General features: G+C 34.4%; 1 protein-coding gene across 2 annotated transcripts; it reads left to right on the top strand.

The window, feature by feature from the left end:
* The first annotated feature begins 6,588 nt into the window (after window positions 1–6,588).
* On the top strand, window positions 6,589–13,787 carry LOC149389898 (Vps51/Vps67 family (components of vesicular transport) protein). 2 transcript variants are annotated; one of them, XM_089623454.1, is made up of 21 exons: window positions 6,589–6,893; window positions 7,430–7,569; window positions 7,678–7,732; window positions 7,865–7,972; window positions 8,411–8,509; window positions 8,639–8,716; window positions 9,275–9,352; window positions 9,642–9,797; window positions 9,965–10,065; window positions 10,183–10,250; window positions 10,346–10,419; window positions 10,555–10,621; window positions 10,978–11,090; window positions 11,161–11,400; window positions 11,521–11,637; window positions 11,859–11,930; window positions 12,030–12,080; window positions 12,180–12,407; window positions 12,528–12,704; window positions 13,445–13,546; window positions 13,632–13,787. In XM_089623454.1, the coding sequence occupies exons 1-21, from the start codon at window positions 6,729–6,731 to the stop codon at window positions 13,635–13,637; spliced, it is 2,295 nt and encodes a 764-aa protein (XP_089479580.1). In that variant the 5' UTR covers window positions 6,589–6,728; the 3' UTR covers window positions 13,638–13,787. The 2 variants fall into 2 exon arrangements, with proteins under 2 accessions (XP_089479580.1, XP_089479579.1); XM_089623453.1 differs by having other exon boundaries at window positions 6,590–6,893; window positions 13,445–13,787.
* The last annotated feature ends 5,365 nt before the right edge of the window (window positions 13,788–19,152 follow it).

The raw sequence follows: 19,152 nt of genomic DNA, 5'->3' as shown, positions 1-19,152 counted from the left end.
TTTGAAGGTTGAAAACAACCTTGCTGAGATTGCTGCGTTTTATTTTTAGAAATATACAAAAAAAAAAAACACAAGTCGACAGTCAATATTCTTTTAATTTTATTTGCTTTTATTTTGAAGTCCTTATTTATCTACAATAACTTTTCTCTCTCTCTCTCTCTCTCTCTCTATATATATATATATATATATATATATATATATATGCAATGATTAACTCTGACATCGGACAATAGCACAAAACAATAAAGATGATAGAAAATCTATTAGTGTTTACGATCACTCTTATTGCAACCACTATATTAGTTCACGGATCAGAAAGCCATGCAAGAAAGGTATGTACTGTTAGTGATTATGCACCCAAAATTAATAACCGTGCGAAAAAAATAATTAATTACGCTATCTTCAGCTAATCAATTTAATGGTTATTCAAACAAGATCTAGTTTTGTTTAATTAATTTAACCATGAGTGCATTTACGTCAAGCAACCAATTTAAAGAGACGAGTTATAGAAAACTTACGGGTTTCCTCGAGTCTTCGTCTTCTTTTCGTCTCATCCTAGCCTCCTAGCATCGTCTTCCACGATCAGACCTCCAGGTTCTTAAACTCTCGGGATCTCCTTCGTTTCGCCTCGATGACACCTTAGTCTTCCGAAACGTAATCTCCGGACGAACAAGAATAAGGTGTGGACCACACTCTGAATCTCACTACGACTCTGATTTATGATTTCAAATCATACCATGTTTATGAAAATGGAATCACGGAATTCCGAGGGAGAGGGAGAGAGAGAATTTCGTCCAACACATCATGGATAGTTGATCGAATTTTTAGCTATCAGCTTGAGTGTGATTTTTGCTTTCTCTTAGACCCCTATTTATAGTGGTAGAATGGAGATATTCTAGGAATCTCCTAGATATATTTTATTCTCATTTATTATTTCCTATTTTGTAGTTAAGCATTAACCATTGGATCTTGACTACAAATCTTACTTTTTCCTCTCATCCATCATATCATAATCTAGGATATTTATTTCCTTATTTTTCTCCTATATATAAGGAATCTAGATGTTTGAGAATAATGATGACAATATCTTATTTCCTTATTTAATGGGAGAGAATATCTATTTCATTATTATTCTCCTAGATATTATGAAATTAATTATGAGAGAGAATAAATGACAATATTTTATTTACTTATTTAATGGAGAGAGAATATCTCAACCATTATTATTCTCTTTTTTATTTAATTAGTTACCTGATTTCTTTTCCACAAATCTAGCAACTAATTAAAGAGAGAATATTGGGTAATTAAAACTAAATGTAGGCGCCCAATTTAGACTGATATTGGGCCAAGGAATTTCGAATTTTACAGTGTCCATAAGGCCCAACTTAAAATTCAATTAATTATTTACTTGATCCAACAATAAATAATTAATTCCACAGTAAATATTTAATTCGAAAAATAGACAAATTTCCAAATGAATGTTGCTAAACAATTTAAAGCTTTGAGATTGTAATAATAATATTCATTATTACCAGAGAGTTCTTATCCATCTTTATCAGAGCTGAATCGGGGATTATTGACCTAGTAATAGAAGCTTCACAAATCCGATGAAAAAGACGAAAAAGTTCTTTCTCTTTTTCCATCAATTTTTCTAATCTTGATCAAATATTCCACTATATAAGCCAAGACTGAACCCTCTTTTATTCTAAAATTATATTTACTCATCGTGACGAGTGTCCACTGATCTATTCAGTTCGTGATCAAGATCCTCAAGGTTCAACCCGTATCGAGAAAGGTCAATTATTTCGTTGTATCTTTCCTGATATATATATATATATATATATATATATATATATATATATATATATATATATATACCCTAAGCACCGTTGATTCCCCAGCGAAAGATTCTTCCGAACGTTACTTACTTCGAAATTGCTAGCAATCTATCGCTTCTTGAATCAACCCTTAGGTGAGTGACCATTAACCTTTTTTCAGGAAGGCTAGATTCCATATTTGTCAACCATTTTCTTCTCAGATCATATTATGAATTCTCAAGACATAAGTTTAATCAGCGTCTCAGTAACGAAATGAGTCAAAGAATCCGGCGATATGAACTAGAAGTCCATGATCACTTCAGGATTAAGATCAAGTCTCACTGTGACCATCATAAAGCGACCCCGGCTAGTGCGTCGTAATGGTACTTAAATGACACATCTACAACCAAAGTCTGTCCGGGTCGTACACTTACCAAAAGTGTAGAATGCTCCCACGAAGTTATCAACCTTCACTCGTGTTCCATATATATGATTTTAGATACAGCTTTCCATGCGTGTATCAATCATCGACCATGTTTTAGCTCACCGCCCGAACTCAGGTGCCCAGCACGTGATTCAATTTAATACGGAGGCTATGGAAGATAGTTGTTATTGATTCTGATTTCAGAGCTCAACCCACTAATCATATAATGCTAATGAAATAAACTTCTTATCTCTTTCAGTAATCATTCATGTTTATTATCTTCAAGTGGGCAATATTCCTAACACGTACATCATTATATTTTTTTTATAGTGTACTTCTCTTCTGATTGTAACCCCTTTAAATCTAACATTTTTTTTTCTTTCAGCCTATTGTGGTAATGGTGGCGGTGGTCGGAGAAGATTGTGGAGATGATTTTAACGATTACAAAGGCATTGGATGAGAAGATCGATAACAAGATCTTAGTGTTGTATCGGCTAGACGTGGATGACATTAAGGCTATCAGGGAGCAGAGACAAGTTGAAAGTGTGTTTGATCTTATTTGAATAATAAGATCCATGACCAAATCCTTGATTCTTCATATATGAACTGTTGGTGATTAATGCACATCAAATAACCAATTAAATGCGGAAAATAATAATTACGCTAACAATAACTAATTATTAACATGGTTATTAAACAAGATCTAGATTACTTAATTAATTAATCATAAGAAACTTCATCAAGCAACCATATCAAATAAAAGACGAGTTTAAGAAAACTTACAGTTTTTGGCTCAGGAACCGAAAGCTTTCACAATCCGTCTTCGTCTTGAACGTACAAGCCTCCACACGATCAGATCTGGAACTCCTCCTTCAAGGACTCGATGTGATGACACCAAAGTCTTCCGAAACGTTTCTTCGAGGAAGATAAGACAAAAGAGTGAGTTTCGTTATATCTCACTAGATTTGGAAACGGGGTGTTTCCGATCTTTCTCTCTTATTTTTAAGAATGGAATTGAAGCAATTCCGAGGGGAGGAAGATGAGGAAGAATCGACCAACTCAAGGAGAGAGAGAGGCCACGAAATTCCTTGGCTAATTCGGTTAAATTTTGTTTCACATTAGCCTTCTATTTATAGCAGTTTAAAATGTATCTTTATAGAATATTCCAGAATATTCTAAAAGATATTATTTCCTTTTATTGTGTTCACACTAGTGGATTAAATCTCAGCCATTGGATCTCAACAAGTGAACCTATTTTTTCTCTCATCTGTTAGATCAGTATCTAGGATTTTATTTTATACAATAGTATAAAATATTTGCTATTGAGAAAATCTAGAAAATTATAATCTCCTAGATATTCTCTTAAATATACTCCTAATATTTAGCCTAAATATTAGGAGAGAATATAGGAAAATATATCTCCTATTTATTCTCCTATATTTTAGGAACAGAAAAACAGAAAAATACTAGTTACCATACCAGTGCAAAAAACGTCCAACATCGTAGGGGGATAGGCGATTTTTTTTGTTTTTTCAAGGCCCAATAGATTTAAGCCCATTAAATACTTCTTTACTTGTCCAACAATAAATAAAAAGTTTATTCACTTGATCTAGCAATAAATAAACAGCTTTACTATAAATATTTATTTAATTCTCAAAATACCATTTTTGGAATTTAATGTTGTCAATCACTATTACAGCAAGTGAGATTATAATAATACATACATACTATTATATTAACGTTCTTATCCGCCTATATTGAAGCCGAATCGGGGACGACGAACCTAGTAGTAGAAGCTTAACAAATCCGAACAAAAAGACGAAAAAAGTCCTTTCTCTTTTTCGATCGATTCGTCTAATCTTAGTCAATACTCCACCGTGTAAGCTAAGACTGAACTCTCCTTTAATACTAGAATTATATTTACTCATCGTAACGAGTGTCCACTGATTTAGTAAGTACGTGATCATGACCTTCCAGGTTCTGCCCGTATCGAGATAGGTCAATTTGTTCCGTTATACCTTTCTCGTTACATATAAGCCCTAAGCATCGTTGCTTCCCCAGCGAAAGATTCAACCGAATGTAAGCCAACTTCGAAAGTATGCACAATCAATCGGTTCTGGAATCAACCCTTAGGTGAGAGAACATTAATCTTCTTTCAGGAAGGCTGGATTACGTATCTGTAAAACACTTTCTTCTACAATCATGTCCCGAGTTCCCAAAACATCCATTTATTCAACCTTCATTGGCCTTTAACGTGATGAATCAAAGAACCCGGTAACACGACCTAGAAGTCCATGATCACTTCAGGATTAAGATCAAGCGTCGCTGTGACCATCATTTGTGACCCTGGCTGGTGCGTCGCAACAGTCCTTAAACGACACATCTACATGCAAGGTCTGTCCGGGTCGTACACTTACCACAAGTGCAAAATGCTCCCACTAAGTGATAAAACTTCACTTGTGTTCCACATATATGACTTTAGATAAGGCTTTTCAGGCACATATCAGTCATCTACCAAGTTTTAGTTCACCGCCCGATCTTGGATGCCCAGCATGCGATTCAGTTTGATACGGAGACTATGAATGATAGTTGTTATTGATTCTGAATGTTATCAGACCTCAACCCACTAATCATATGATACTAATAAAGTAACTTCTAATCTTATTTAGTAATCATCATCTTCTAGTGAGCAATCTTCCTAACATGGACTTCTTTTTTTGTAGAATGTTTTTTCATATCTAAGTTGGGCACTGCTCGATCGTCGAACAAGGCGGAAGAGGCTGGAGTTCTTCGTGGTGTGGTGTGTGCCGGAGATTCGTTGTGGGTGGGGGCCTTCACCATTGCACATGGATAGGTGGTGATAGTGAGATAAAGAAGATGAAAGCAAGGTATATTTATTTACTTGTGTTAAAATCGATATATGTATGTAAATTTGTGTTAATACGGATATAATTGCTTCAGCATTTCAACCCGATTTAAAGGTTTATTCGTGTTAATATCATTATATATATATATATATATATATATATATATATATATATGTAATTTCAGTTTATTTATGTTTATTTCAGGTTATTCTTATTAATTTTGGTTTACTTGTGAGAGAATTGGCGACTCTATGTCTCCGGTCGAAGAATTGGCGGCTCGAGATGGATCGGCGGTGAAGACCTCGTAGTATTTTTAGAGAATTTTTTAATCTACTAATGGAATAGTTATTTATTGTAGCGTTTTCCATTTATTTATTTTATTTTTGTTAATTAATTTATATTCTATATCCCTTCATTTTAAATTAAGGATATTTTTGTTTGATCAAGTGAATTAATGTGGTTTATTAGCTTGTTGACCTGTGAAATTAATATAACAATATCTCATGAAATACACTAAGTTCTGCGAACGTGAGTTTCGAGAAGGCTGAGTGTCTAGGCAAGACTTTTTCAAAATACAGATGAATCTCGTACAATGAAGTAAAATATAAGGGGATTGTAGAAGTAAAGCTGTGATAAGTTTGCTCGTCAGAAAATACTTTGTCTCTTCCTTGAGTTCTTCTGCTATTTATTGTTTCCTTGTGCTGATAACGTGGGGTGATCAGTCTCATGTTTCCGACGGTTACCACTCCGCTGTTCTTTGTTTGTGTGTTTAGTGAGTAGTTACTTCTCGTGCATTCTTTAGTCGTAACCGTCAAGGTGAGCGTTTTGTTTATGCTTATTTAGGCGTGTTTGATTTTTTTTACTACTCTTTGACGTACCAGCTTCTCTTCTCTTCGAAGTTCTGCTCTGTAGGGGCTGTTCTTGACTTATGAATGTGTCGTTCCTTATCGTTCATGAGTTCTCGGGCCTATTTGACTTGAACTCCGGTCTGGATTCCCTCTGGTCTCGGCACTTCGAGGACTCTTTTAGTCGTTTCGGATAATTTGAGTAACATAGCTATTTCACAAAATAAATTAAACATTGACTATTTTAACAATTTTATATTTCTAATTGGCTAGTCTACTCAAGCTACCATATATAATAGAGAAATTGCCTCAACTACCACCACTTGATAAATTTTTTTTATGATATTCCACCAAAAGCTTAATTTTGCCAAATATACTAGTAAGCCACTTGTACAAATACAATTTTATCCTTAACACGATGTCAACAATTGACATCTATTGTTGACATAAATGTCAAAATTTAACATTTATTGTTGACATAAACAATTGACATCAATTATTGAGAGTAAAATTGTATTTATACAAGTGATTTAGTAGTAATTTTGGTCAAATTAAGCTTTTAGTTAAAAAATTGAAAATTCTATATAATATAAGAAAAACATGTTCATAAAATACGGGTAGTTTTGGAAATTGGTGCGTATCAGTCAGTTCAGTGTAAACTCGTCCCGACCCGACCCGACTCAGTGATGAATTCGAATCCGCGCTCGGAATTCACACACAACCGTCAGTCAGAGATTGTAACGACGAAGAGAGAAGATCGAGCGACAAGGCAACTATGGAGGTCGAAGAAGTTCATCTGGACGATAAGGCCAAGAGAATGAGAGATCTGCTATCCAGCTTCTACGCTACAGATCCTTCCCAATCATCTCCCTCCAAACATGCTTCTCTCGACGCCATTAACACAGCATCGTTCGATCCCGATCAGTACATGGATCTACTGGTAATCTTTAATCGTAAATTTCAGTTCTCCTACTTATATGTATACGCATCGATTCTGTGTCTATGGATTTTCGGCTTTCGATTTCGATGTTGCTGATATCATTTGGAGCTGAATCGAGAAAGTTTTGATGTCCGAAATCGACGAATTTTGCTCTGAATCACAAAAATGTATGGACTGTTTCGTTATTTCTAGAGCTGGATCGTGAGAAGGTTTTATTGATCGAACTTTGAATTGAGTCACTGCATTGTATCGTCGCAGGTGTATGATCAGTGTTTCTTTATGCCTAGAGCTCAGCCTCGAGAAATTATATATATTTATTAATTTCCTGAATTGACAAATTTTGCACTAAGCCCACTGCGATGTATGGTCTGAAGGGTTTATGATCAGTGTTTATAAAGGTTCTAGAGGTGACTTTGAGCATATCTTGTTTAAAATTGGTCCCTCGTGGAGAGACATGTAATTTTATGTACATTGGAGCTATGTTAATGTGTGTATTTTTTTATTAAAGCTTAAATGTTAACGTCTATTGGTTCTAGGTGCAAAATGCGAACTTGGAAGGCCTTCTTCAAAAGCATGTGGAAATGGCAGCTGAGATTAAGAATCTAGACACCGACTTGCAAATGTTAGTTTATGAGAACTATAACAAGTTTATTAGTGCTACAGATACAATTAAAAGGTATTTTTTCCTCTTTCTTAGTCTTTCAGTCATATTTTGAATTTGGATCCTGTGGTTGAGTTTCCACATTCAAAGCTAATGAATGTAAATTGTGTATTTCCCTTACAGAATGAAAAGTAATATTGTGGGCATGGAAGTTAATATGGAGCAGCTTCTCGACAAGGCATGTTATAATTTCATTTATTGAGTGCATTATCATTATTTCTATCCCCAATCATGTGATCTGAGGGGAAGATACTAAGTTAGAAAGAAAGCGAGAAAGGTGTAATGTTCTAGCTGTGTGAAATCATTTCAGATAGTGTCTGTGCAATCTAGAAGTGATAGAGTCAATACTTCACTGTTTGAGAAGAGAGAACACATTGAAAAGCTACATCGCACGCGTAACCTTCTCCGTAAAGTACAGGTAAGCTATATCACCATTTCATTTTCAGGTTATTGTTTTTGCAATATTCTTTGTCTGTATATGTTTCAAACATAAACCAAACTTATGACAAGATTATAGCTCAGTGATAAGCGCATCTACCCACCTCAAAATGTTATGGGTTCGTGTAATGAAAAAAGTCCCTTTAAATAATAAGAATCCAAAATCGCGCCTTGTCATTGCCTAACCTCTTTAGTTGGGCTTGTCCCGTGTATATGGGTCATTGTGGTGTCTATATTATTTCAAGCACAGATTGTTTTATGGAACATGCTAATGATGCATGTCCTAAACTTCAGTTTAGCTTGCATTATGTAGCAAGCTCTTTCTCTTTATTTATATATGGGATTAGAGAGATCCACGTATTTTTTTTCGAAGTTTTTAACAATAACTTTTTTTTTTTTTTTTTGGTGGCAAGAGCAGTTTATATATGATTTACCCGCCAGACTGGGAAAGTGTATAAAATCAGGGGCATATGCTGAAGCAGTTAGATTTTATACTGGGGCAATGCCAATATTTAAGGTGGCCTTTCTGTTCCTCAAATTCTCTTTTATTGCTGGTTCAATATGTGCTATACGTTTTCAAATGCAGACTGCTCTAACTGTGTTCTTCATCTACTGCCTAAAATAACATTCATAATTTATTGATCAGGCATATGGAGATTCATCATTCCAGGACTGTAAGCGAGCATCTGAAGAAGCAATGGCTGTTATTACAAAGAACTTGCAGGTAAAAGTCCATATCATTCCTTGTGATAGATGTCATTAGCCAAAAACGATTCTTATTATAGTTTCCCTATGATACATTGAGATGCCCATCAAATTTATCATCCAAGTTTTTGTGCTTTTGGGCTCCATCTCTATGCATATATACTATTTAGAGGCGTAGACTCATATAAGTAGTTACTTGATGGATCTTTGAGAGACAATAAACTGCACTATTGCTCTCTGGTTATCTGCTCTAGTTTCGAATTTTAGTTCTTACTCTTTGAGCATTTCATTCGAGATTGGTCCAGTGCGTTTCAGTTTTTACTTGGCTTTGGCTCTCCCAAAGATTTTCCATATTTTATCTTTTTTCTAATAAAATTCAGTTTTTTCCAAAATTAAAAAAAAAAATTATAGAACAATTTTGTTCCTGAAGATTCATAATGTTACAGGGTAGTTAAAATCTGGTTTTGAAGAACCCTGTTCCAGACCTGTTAACTTGTATGGTACATATGTTTGTATTTTTTAGTTGAATTAAATTTTTTCTTCCTATTTGTAATATATCATGCAATTTTTTTCCCAGGGGAAGCTATTCTTAGATTCTGAATCTATTCAAGCAAGAGCTGAGGCAGCAGTGCTCCTTAAGCAACTAGATTTCCCGGTTTGTACTGCTTTTTTGGGTCCGGTTTAAATAATAGATCCTTTCTTAAGGTTGTATGTATAATGATGTTGGAAAATCTTGCGATAATATAATTTCTAGGAATTCGGTATTGAGAACAAAATATATGCTCTTGTTACTATTATTCAAATATCATCAAGGATTTCGTGATGAATTACTCATATGACCAGAAATTGGAGAAGAAGAAAAAAAACGATCGCTAGTTATCCATTATTTTCCTCTCTAATAAAAAACCTGTGCATTTGATGACAGAAAACCCACGTTTTGGCAGGTGGATAGTCTACAGGCAAAGCTTCTTGAAAAGTTAGAACAGTCCTTAGTAGACCTTCAACTTAGTCCGGAAGACCTATCTTGTGGCTCAGTGGATTCCAGTGATCCTTCTGAACAAAGAAATACTTCGAAGCCAGTTCCAACTACTGCCCACGAAGTGAGTTATAACAAGCACAGTCATACGTTTTCATATTTGTCTGTGTTTGTGTTGAAAACAGACTCACACAAGTACATAGCTCATGTTGCTGGTATTCACGGGACATGACTCCATTTAAACAAGTTCCGGCTTAGATTCAGTTCCTCAATGCACTCTTCTCTTTTTAGGTTTCTGTTCGCGAGTTTGCGGAAGCTATTCGTGCTTATCGAGTAATATTTCCTGATACAGATGAACAACTTGCCAAGCTCGCTCGGCACTTGGTTACCACGTAAGAGACCATCTAAACTAAAGAGCATCTAGTTAGTTTAATTGTGTCAATCAAGTTTTAAACTTAAACATACTGTCAGGTTTTCTAATGCAATGTAATTGGCGTTTGTGACATCAGGCATTTCGAAACCACTGAGCAATATGTGAAGAACAGGATATCAGCGTTAAATCTATTACATGCCATGGGTAAGCTTTTGGAGTAGTTGGAACAGTTGTGGTTGCGTCCCATTTTGCAACCTTGAAAGTGATCCTCTAAAGGCTAAACCAAATCCCATACGCAGGAATTATATGGTCAGATGTGCTTCTGATGGACAATGTGGTTCATGAGGCTGCTCTCCGTGATTGTTGTCTGGAGGTTTACTCCTTTTTTTTTCCTTACCATGTTTGTTTCATGTTACCTCGAATTTCATGTGATGTACTTTCTTTTTCTTTCATCCTGGTTATTTATCTACTCATCAAAACTTTTGACGCTGATCATCACTGTCTGCAGAGTGCTAAGGTGGTTGTTAAACAGTACATCACAAACACTTTTTCTCACCTTCGACATGATATCACAGGTTTGCATACTTTTATAATCTAAACTCTTACATAGCTCTCTCTTGATTTATTCTGCTGTATCCAAGACAGTCTCTGCTAGACTCTCCATGATAATTGTTTTTCTCTCTAACTCTTAAGTCGACATATTAGAAGAAAATGACATTTTGGAATTGAGTTTTTAGATATTCATGTCATTTAAGAGATAATTTCTATTGACAATTTGTTGGGCACTAGATAATCTGGTTGAGCTAAAATATATACGCTATAATCGGATCTAGGGAATACTTTATTTTATATCCAAACTTTACATTTATGAATCTTATAGTAGTTTATCTCAAAAGACTCGAACTCTGACTTGATTTTTTTGGACTGACAGATGCCTTCACCAAAGCCCATATTGAACAAAAGGATGTAGAAAAGGACTTCTTGCAAATCGCTTTGGAAGCAAGCAAAAAAAGAGTGCTTCAAGGCAGTATGGACGTCTTACTGGTAAACTACACACACACACACAGAATACGGATATATAGTATCTCAAAGTTTTGTTCCTCTTTCCATACAGGAGTTCCGCCAACTTCTAGAAGATGATTTAGAGCTTCTATTAAATCTCAAAGCTTGGATCAGTGACTGGGTTCAAGAAGGCTTTCAAGACTTCTTTAGGGAGCTCAATGATTGTTTTGTCTTGCTTTGTGGGAGAAACAATTCTTCCTCCAGCCTTGACCAAGTTTTAGCTGGTCTTGTACTAGTGCTGGCTCAACTTTCTGTTTTCATAGAACAAACAGCCATCCCAAGAATCACCGAGGCAAGAAGATGTAGCGAAAAAATTCAAATTATGGTTTCTTACAAAGGATCAGTCATGGTTGCTATAATTTGTTCCGAATTTCCCAGAGCTTTTGTTAAATCTTCATCTCTTAATTGTCAGGAAATAGCTGCTTCCTTCTCTGGTGGCGGTATCAGGGGCCCTGAATATGGACCCGCCTTTGTCCCTGGAGAAATCTGCCGAATGTTTCGATCTGCTGGTGACAAATTTCTGAATCGTGTATGATTTTTACATGGTGTTTCTTTCAGAAGTTATTAATAATAACTCAATATTGATAACCTGGAGGTCCTGGACTTTTTGCACTACAATGAGAGTTAATTTCCATGCCGATGTGCAGTATCTTATTTTCCTGTTCAACCATTTTCTAGGATTAAATGATCTTACTCGTTTGAAAGTCTGATTTTAAGCATAATGAGATTTTATGCCTTTTTCTTCTTCAGTATATCAATATGAGAACTCAGAGGGTTTCGGTTCTCCTGAAGAAGAGGATTACCACACCAAATTGGGCCAAGGTCTGTTATCTTCGAGCCAAACATTCCATTTAGAACAATGATATTAGCTATCCTGGTATAATTAAACCTCGGATTATCTATTTTATGTTTTTGAAACAGCACAAGGAGCCCAGAGAAGTTCATATGTTCGTTGATTTATTTCTCCACGAGGTTTGTAGATCTTTGCCTTTCCCTTCTTAGTCAATATTCACACGTGGGTCATATTGTTTATTTTATGTAAATTAATTATTTGGTTCCCTTGTGTGCTAGTTGGAAGTTATAAGAAATGAAGTAAAGCAGATTTTGCCGCAAGGAACACGTAGGCATGTTCGAACAAACAGCAATGGAAGCACAACTTCCTCTCGGAGCAATCAATTACGAGAGGAAAAGTTGGGCCGGTCAAACACCCAACGGGTTAGGAGCCAGCTTCTTGAGACCCATCTAGCTAAATTATTCAAGCAAAAAGTTGAAATCTTCACCAAAGTCGAGAGTAACCAGGTAATTATCTTCATTTTATATGAAACCAAAGAAGTGAATCTCTAGGTGTACATTTTTCATCCTTTTTTTTTTCTTCTTCTCTTTGTTATTCTGTACTTGATTTATTTGCGAATTTTGCAGGAGTCGGTTGTTACGATGGTCGTTAAGCTCTGCCTCAAAAGCTTGCAAGAATTTGTACGCCTACAGACCTTCAATCGAAGCGGATTCCAACAAATTCAATTGGATATTCAATTCCTGAGAACCCCTTTAAAGGATTGCGTTGAAGATGAATCTGCCATCGATTTTTTGCTCGACGAGGTAAAAAAAAAAATATCAAAATCAAAATTAAAATCCAACTTTGTTTAAATTCTCTTTTGTTTTTCATAGTATTTTCTGACTTTGTATCGCAAATAGCTAGTTAAGTCCCATTTATTTTTTTGGAGCGAAAACGTAGCATCCTAGTCTTCTTTATATATATATATATATATATATATATATACATATATATATATATATATATATATATATATATATATATATATCTTGCTTCAAATATATATCTTGCTTCAAATCTCCAAAACTGCTCGACTTTTATTTTGTGCTTTTTGTCAGAATTTAGTTAATTTATTTTACAAAATTATGAGTTCTTAATTTGTATTTATGTTTAAGTGCTGAATTCGAAAAAGGCTCAATAGTTTTAGAAAAAAAACTTTTTTTAGAAAGTACAATAAAATTAACAAAAAATTAGGTAACTAGCCAATCAAAATGTTTGAGATTGTTATGTAGTTTTAGATAAATAGTCATAAAGATGAGGTGGCTTAACACATGGAAGTGATTATTTACCTAAGATTTACGTCTGTAAATATATGAAAGTGACTATTTATTTAAGATTTACGAAATGTTGGCTATTTAGCGATGTCAAACCATAAATGTGACTAATGGACCCTAAAATTAATAGTTTGAAGACCAATTTACTTCAAATGAACTTGAGTACCACTGACGCCGTAGTTCAAGAATCATACTTACGGATTGTGAGTTAAATTGGGTTTGTTGAGCAGGTTATTGTTGCCGCTTCAGAACGTTGTCTTGATCCGATACCGTTGGAGCCGCCGATCTTGGACAGACTTATACAAGCGAAGTTGGCAATAACCTCTGAAAAGGTAAAGCAGTGATGTTTCTGGCATTGTACCAACTCTCTACATTCTTGAATTATTACTCTTTTTTTTTTTTTTAATATTTGAATAGGGTTGATACTATTGCTTGAGCGAAGCCAGTGATATTTGTAATTCTACTAAGGCTGGTTTTCCCACATCCCTCAAGTGACCGGAGGGTTCAATATATGCCCGTAAATCTTGAGAGAAATTTCGTCTATTATTCAATCTTTGATGGATTTTTGGACTCTTGCGTATCTCTCCATTGATAAAGAGCTGTTACTTATAAAGCTTTAAGAAATGTACTTTTCTTTGTTTTACTCGCATGGCTTCTAAAGATGTTACACGACTTGGTTTGCCCGCGGGAATAGTGGTAAGAGATTAACTATTTTGAAATATTAAAAAATTGTGTTAGTATAATATTAAAAAGTAGCCAAAAATTTATTTTATTAAAAAAAATAGCCAACAAGACATGCAATAAGTTATTTAACCGAAGAGTAAAGTATTCAGTTAATTAGTTTACTACGGACTTGATGGATTAATTTTTTTTAGTAAAATGAAACTTTCGATATAATTTTAAAAGAAGCCAAATGATTGACTAGTTGCAACCAATGATTAAAATACTGATACCGGTATCGATACTGAGGTTATGATTTTACTGATATATCGACTACCGATTGATATATAGATGGGTATCCAATAACAATTTCAATACCGACTACCGATGAATATATCAACAAAAATCTTATAACAAAATATAATTTTAAAAAAAATTCAATATATATATATATATATATATATATATGTATATATATGTCTCCAAATCCAAAATATAAAATAATTTATTTATTATTATAATAAAATAGTTTTCAAACGCTACCTATTCTATTCAAGACACAGATAAGCTCAAAATAGACACTACAAATAATAAAATAGTATTCAAATGATACCATTTTTTAATATAAATTAAAATATTATTGATTATTATTACATATAATAAACTAATGATATAATTTATAATATATTTTAAAAAATTATTAAAAAAATAAGATTATGAGAATTATATGTTGTGAAAGTATCATGGGGTTCCATCTCAAAACCAATTGGTAATGAGAGGAGTAACTCATGATCTTTATAAGCTATTATTAGTTATCATTCATTTTCAATGTGAGATTCCTAACACGCCCCCTCAAGATGGCGGCTCTTTGCGTTCGCTCATCTTGGCCCGAATCCCAGCGATTGGACCGGTTACCCATTTGCTCTTGGTGGACTCTGATACCATATGAAATTATCATGGGGTTCCATCTTAAAATCAATTGGTAATGAGAAGAGTAACCATGATCTTTATAAGCTCTTGTTAGTTCTCGTTCACTTTCAATGTAGGATTCCTAAGTATATGTATTATTTAGGAATATATATATATAAATATGTATTAAAAAACTTCGATTATTTTATTACATAACAAATTAAAATTAAGATAATTATATGTATATATCCACATATATATATAGCAATATATATATATATATATATGTATATATATATAGGAACATATATTCAAAAGCTTTGAATTTTACATATCAATATATACAGATAAATAAATAACTATTGTCAATATATATTTATATGTATTATGAAATATAAATAAGAAAATATTGATAATATTAAATTAATTAAATAAATAAAATATATAAAGAATAAATAATAAGATTAAAAAATAAAGAAAAAAAAATAAAATATCAAATAATGAATTGTGCATTTTTTTTATTGAAAATAAAATTTAGATTTGGACATTATTTTTTCGATATTTTGAATTTTTTGAACTACTAAAAAATATCGATTTTTTTATCAATATTCCATCGATTTTTAACGATATTTATAAAACGATAACGGTTATAGCTGATATTTTATCGAAGCCTCATCGGTACTGATATATAAGCGATATATCAATGATATATCGCGATATTTTGAACATTAGTTGCAATTCTTCTTAATTAAAATATACTTTTGATTATGGGTTATGAATTAATAAGATTAAAATAAGGTTTATACATTTGCTCTATTTTTACATCAAGTGAATAATGAAGAATTTGTTGCAACTTTTAAGATCCTAGCCAAAGTTTCATATTATTAAAAAAACCTACCAGTCCATATTAAATTAAATTAACTAAAACATTTAATTTTATTTATTTCGGTCTGGTGGACTATTTTCTTAATAAAATGAAATTTTTGCTATTTTTAAAATGAGAGTGGGCTATTGGGCTACTGATCTAATTGTTTCATGAATAATATTACGCTAACTTTGATACAACATTATTAATTTGGTGTGAAAATGACACCAAATATAGAGTTTTATCATTGGAGAATTCTAAATCTGTCTATAGAGTTTTAGAGTTACCCATTGAAAATGCTCTTAGTGATTATTATACTATAATTTGAATTGTCTAAATTAATTTCAAGCCACAAATATTTTAAGAAGAAACTGTTGCAATTAGTCAAATGACTATCCTCTATTAAATTATAGTATAATTATTCAAATAGTACAAAATAGCTCAAAACATGCCTACATTTTCATAGTATGACGCATGAATCTTGTTTTAGTTTGAACTATTTTTTTTTTTAATTTTTGATAGTTCGGTTAAAATTTTAACATAAAGAGTAACTCTCCCAATGTTTAATGTATTTTTGGATCAATCTCGCAAGTTTATTTGGTAGAAAACAAATACATTATTTCAAAACTATGACCATTAAATATATTGATTATTTACATCAATGCCCCTTGAACTCCTGCACGTGTAACAATGTGCCCCCTCAATTTGAAAAGCGTATACAGCCAACCTTAAAATCCTGCGTCGTGGCAAACTTAGACCTTCTGTTACATATTCTTGACGAACGTTGGGTGTGTGGTCACGTTTTTAGCACGTGACAAGGGAAAGTATCAAAATGCCCCTATCCTTGACGAGCATAAGACGTGATTTGAGAATTTAGGGTTTTGAAATCCCCAAATTAAATCGGTCTCGATGAAAATGGAATCCTCTACGTGTAGAAATAGCGACTTGATGAGCTGTGGTCGGCATGATGAAGCCCAGCCTTCCGACGATGCTCGTCGACAACCTTATTGTTTCTGTGGATCGCCGAGCCTTCAACGCACAACGTGGACCGATGAGAACCCAGGACGACGGTTCTATGGTTGTGCTCGATATAAGGTAAGAAAGGCTAATATGTATTGGGACCTTAGTCCTTAGTCCGAAACCATAGAGCCTTATTATCTTAGTCCTTATTGGGACCTTGCAGAGTTTCAAAATGTCTAATACACGACCTTAGTCCTTTATGTGGATCTCATTGTCATTTGATTGAATTTGCAGAAGGGTGCTTTTACTGGATGTGGTTTTATAGACTGGATCGATCCACGAATGTGTAAGAGATCGATTGAGGTTATACCTAGATTATTGAGAAAGATAAATCGGTATGAAGTTGAACTCGGCAAGGAGAAAGAGTTTGATTGCAGCGACGGATATGTGAAGGCTTGCAAAAAGAAAGAAAATTGGCGATAAATAGAAGTTGAAACCAAGAAAGTGAAGCTTATGTTGATTATAATTATTGTAGGAGTACTTTATTTAATTATAGTGAAGTAAAATTAGAGGCCTATGTAATCTAAGTTTTTCTGCTTTGGAATGTAATGAAAATGAACTTAGTCATGTTCAGCTACGTTTTGTATGTGGAGTTGCACTTTAATGACAGTGAACTTATTTACAGCTTTTGAGATAAGAAAGTACCAAAATACAATATGGTTTATAAAGTACCAAAATAGATGTTCCATACATAGATGTAATGTGCCCGATAGGTTTTAGTACACAAAAAATAAGATAGGTTAATCAGAGTTGTTGTTTCACAAAAAAGACATTGATCTTGGCTTCCTAAAGTTAAATCATCTAGAATAAGACCCTTGGCTGCATTCCATTCTCATCTCTTCGCACCATGTTGGTCTGGAATCGTGGACTCCTCTGCACAAGTAATAAGATACGTTACAAAACAAATGTTGCTTGGCTTTGACTCTGATTGTCACTTACCCTTAAACTTGGAGTGTGGGTTGGAGCAAATGTGGTTTGGGTTTGTCTCTGATTGTTGAGTTGGACCAGTAGTGGTTTGGGTTTGGGTTTGGGTTTGGGTTTGAGTCTGACTCTGTTCAGTTGGACATGCAGTGATGGTTTGGCTTTGGGTCTGACTCTGACTCTGTTGAGTTGGACCTGTAGTCGTGGTTTGGCTTTGACCCTGTTCCTGGCTTTGATTTCCACTAGCACCGGTTGTTTGGCGTTGACCATGTTCCTAGCTTTGATTTCCAGTATCACCGGTTGATTGGCGCTGACGATGGTCCTGGCTTTCATTTCCACTAGCACCGGTCTTCTTTTGTCGTCTCTGTGCAAAGAAACAAGTAAATTAAAGACTGAACAAGTAAACAACAACTAAAGATGATCATAAGCTTACCAACTGTTCTTGACTCCTTCTGAAACAAGTCTTTACATTATGTCCATTCTCACCACACTGTGAGCATTTTATGGTGATGTACTTCCTTGCTATCCTAGTTGCACCAGGAGGAATAACTTCATCATGCTCAATACGTCGAAGCTTTTTTGGCCTTCCTGGTTGAGCTCGGTCAGGTGGGCGTGACATTGGTGTTTTCCCTGTTTTAGGCCATTGCTCCTGTGGATTAATCGGATTGATCTTGTATTTGTACGTGTCTTCGTACGCTTCCTTTTTGTACATGTCGGATACATATGTCACTGGATTCTCTTGCTTTTGCCAGATGCATGAAATGGCGTGTCCACAAGGTATACCTGAACAACAAGTAATATCATTACCATATATAAATGTATGAACAATACCCGAACAACAAGTCATTACCATGCCATAGACATACCTGAAAGATCCCACCTTTTGCAAGAACAACTTCTGTTGTTTTGGTCAACTACATACATTGACCCGTACATATTTGTAACCTGGTACTGACCTCCTCCAGCCCATAATGCAATATTCTCGGCCGATTGAATTTTATTTTTCTCATAAATCTTTGAGACCCGCGGTCCTAACTCACCATGCCATTTGGAAGCAGCAATTCTTTGTTTTGTGAATCGTTGTAGGATGTATAGTCTGATTCGTTCAAGCATTGACAAAATTGGTTTTTGTCTTGCTATAAGGATGGACCTGTACAGTAGACATTAAACACTTGTTAGTTCATGTATTGGCCCCAAAGAGAATGCAACTTGTTATACCTGGTTCCATTGAAGCATTCACATAGATTGTTCAAAAGGATGTCACATTTTAGAGTGGTTATAAACCCACTCCTAATTGCCCAATGGCTTGTACCCTTCTCAATTAGCCACTCATACGCTTTGTCGTCCTCGGTTTTAATGAGATCCATTTCAGCATGTAATCTCTCAACTGAATATTGCATGGCTGCGGTCATCATTTGTTGCTTTAAGAACCGACCCTTGAAAACCTGTAAAGATTTTGTTTATCAAGTTAGTAACAGATATGTTATGTTTACTAAATACAAGTAAGGAAGATCTTCTAACCTTGGTAAAGTTACCCTGCAGATGTCTTGCACAATGGCGATG

This window comes from Urtica dioica, chromosome 8 (genome assembly GCF_054948205.1).
Source record: "Urtica dioica subsp. dioica isolate 48M chromosome 8, U.dioica_male_clone48M_v1_H2, whole genome shotgun sequence".
Taxonomy (NCBI): domain Eukaryota; kingdom Viridiplantae; phylum Streptophyta; class Magnoliopsida; order Rosales; family Urticaceae; genus Urtica; species Urtica dioica.
Note: the sequence above shows the minus strand (reverse complement) of the source record. Positions and strands in the feature narration are given on the sequence as shown.

What these genes read in the sequence shown, in the direction of transcription:
- LOC149389898 (XM_089623453.1), top strand. Translation starts at nt 6,729, where the DNA reads ATGGAGGTCGAAGAAGTTCATCTGGACGATAAGGCCAAGAGAATGAGA. An exon ending in GGGCAATGCCAATATTTAAG is followed by an intron (nt 8,510 to 8,638) that starts GTGGCCTTTCTG and finishes TTTATTGATCAG; the next exon opens with GCATATGGAGATTCATCATT. An exon ending in TTCCAACTACTGCCCACGAA is followed by an intron (nt 9,798 to 9,964) that starts GTGAGTTATAAC and finishes TTCTCTTTTTAG; the next exon opens with GTTTCTGTTCGCGAGTTTGC.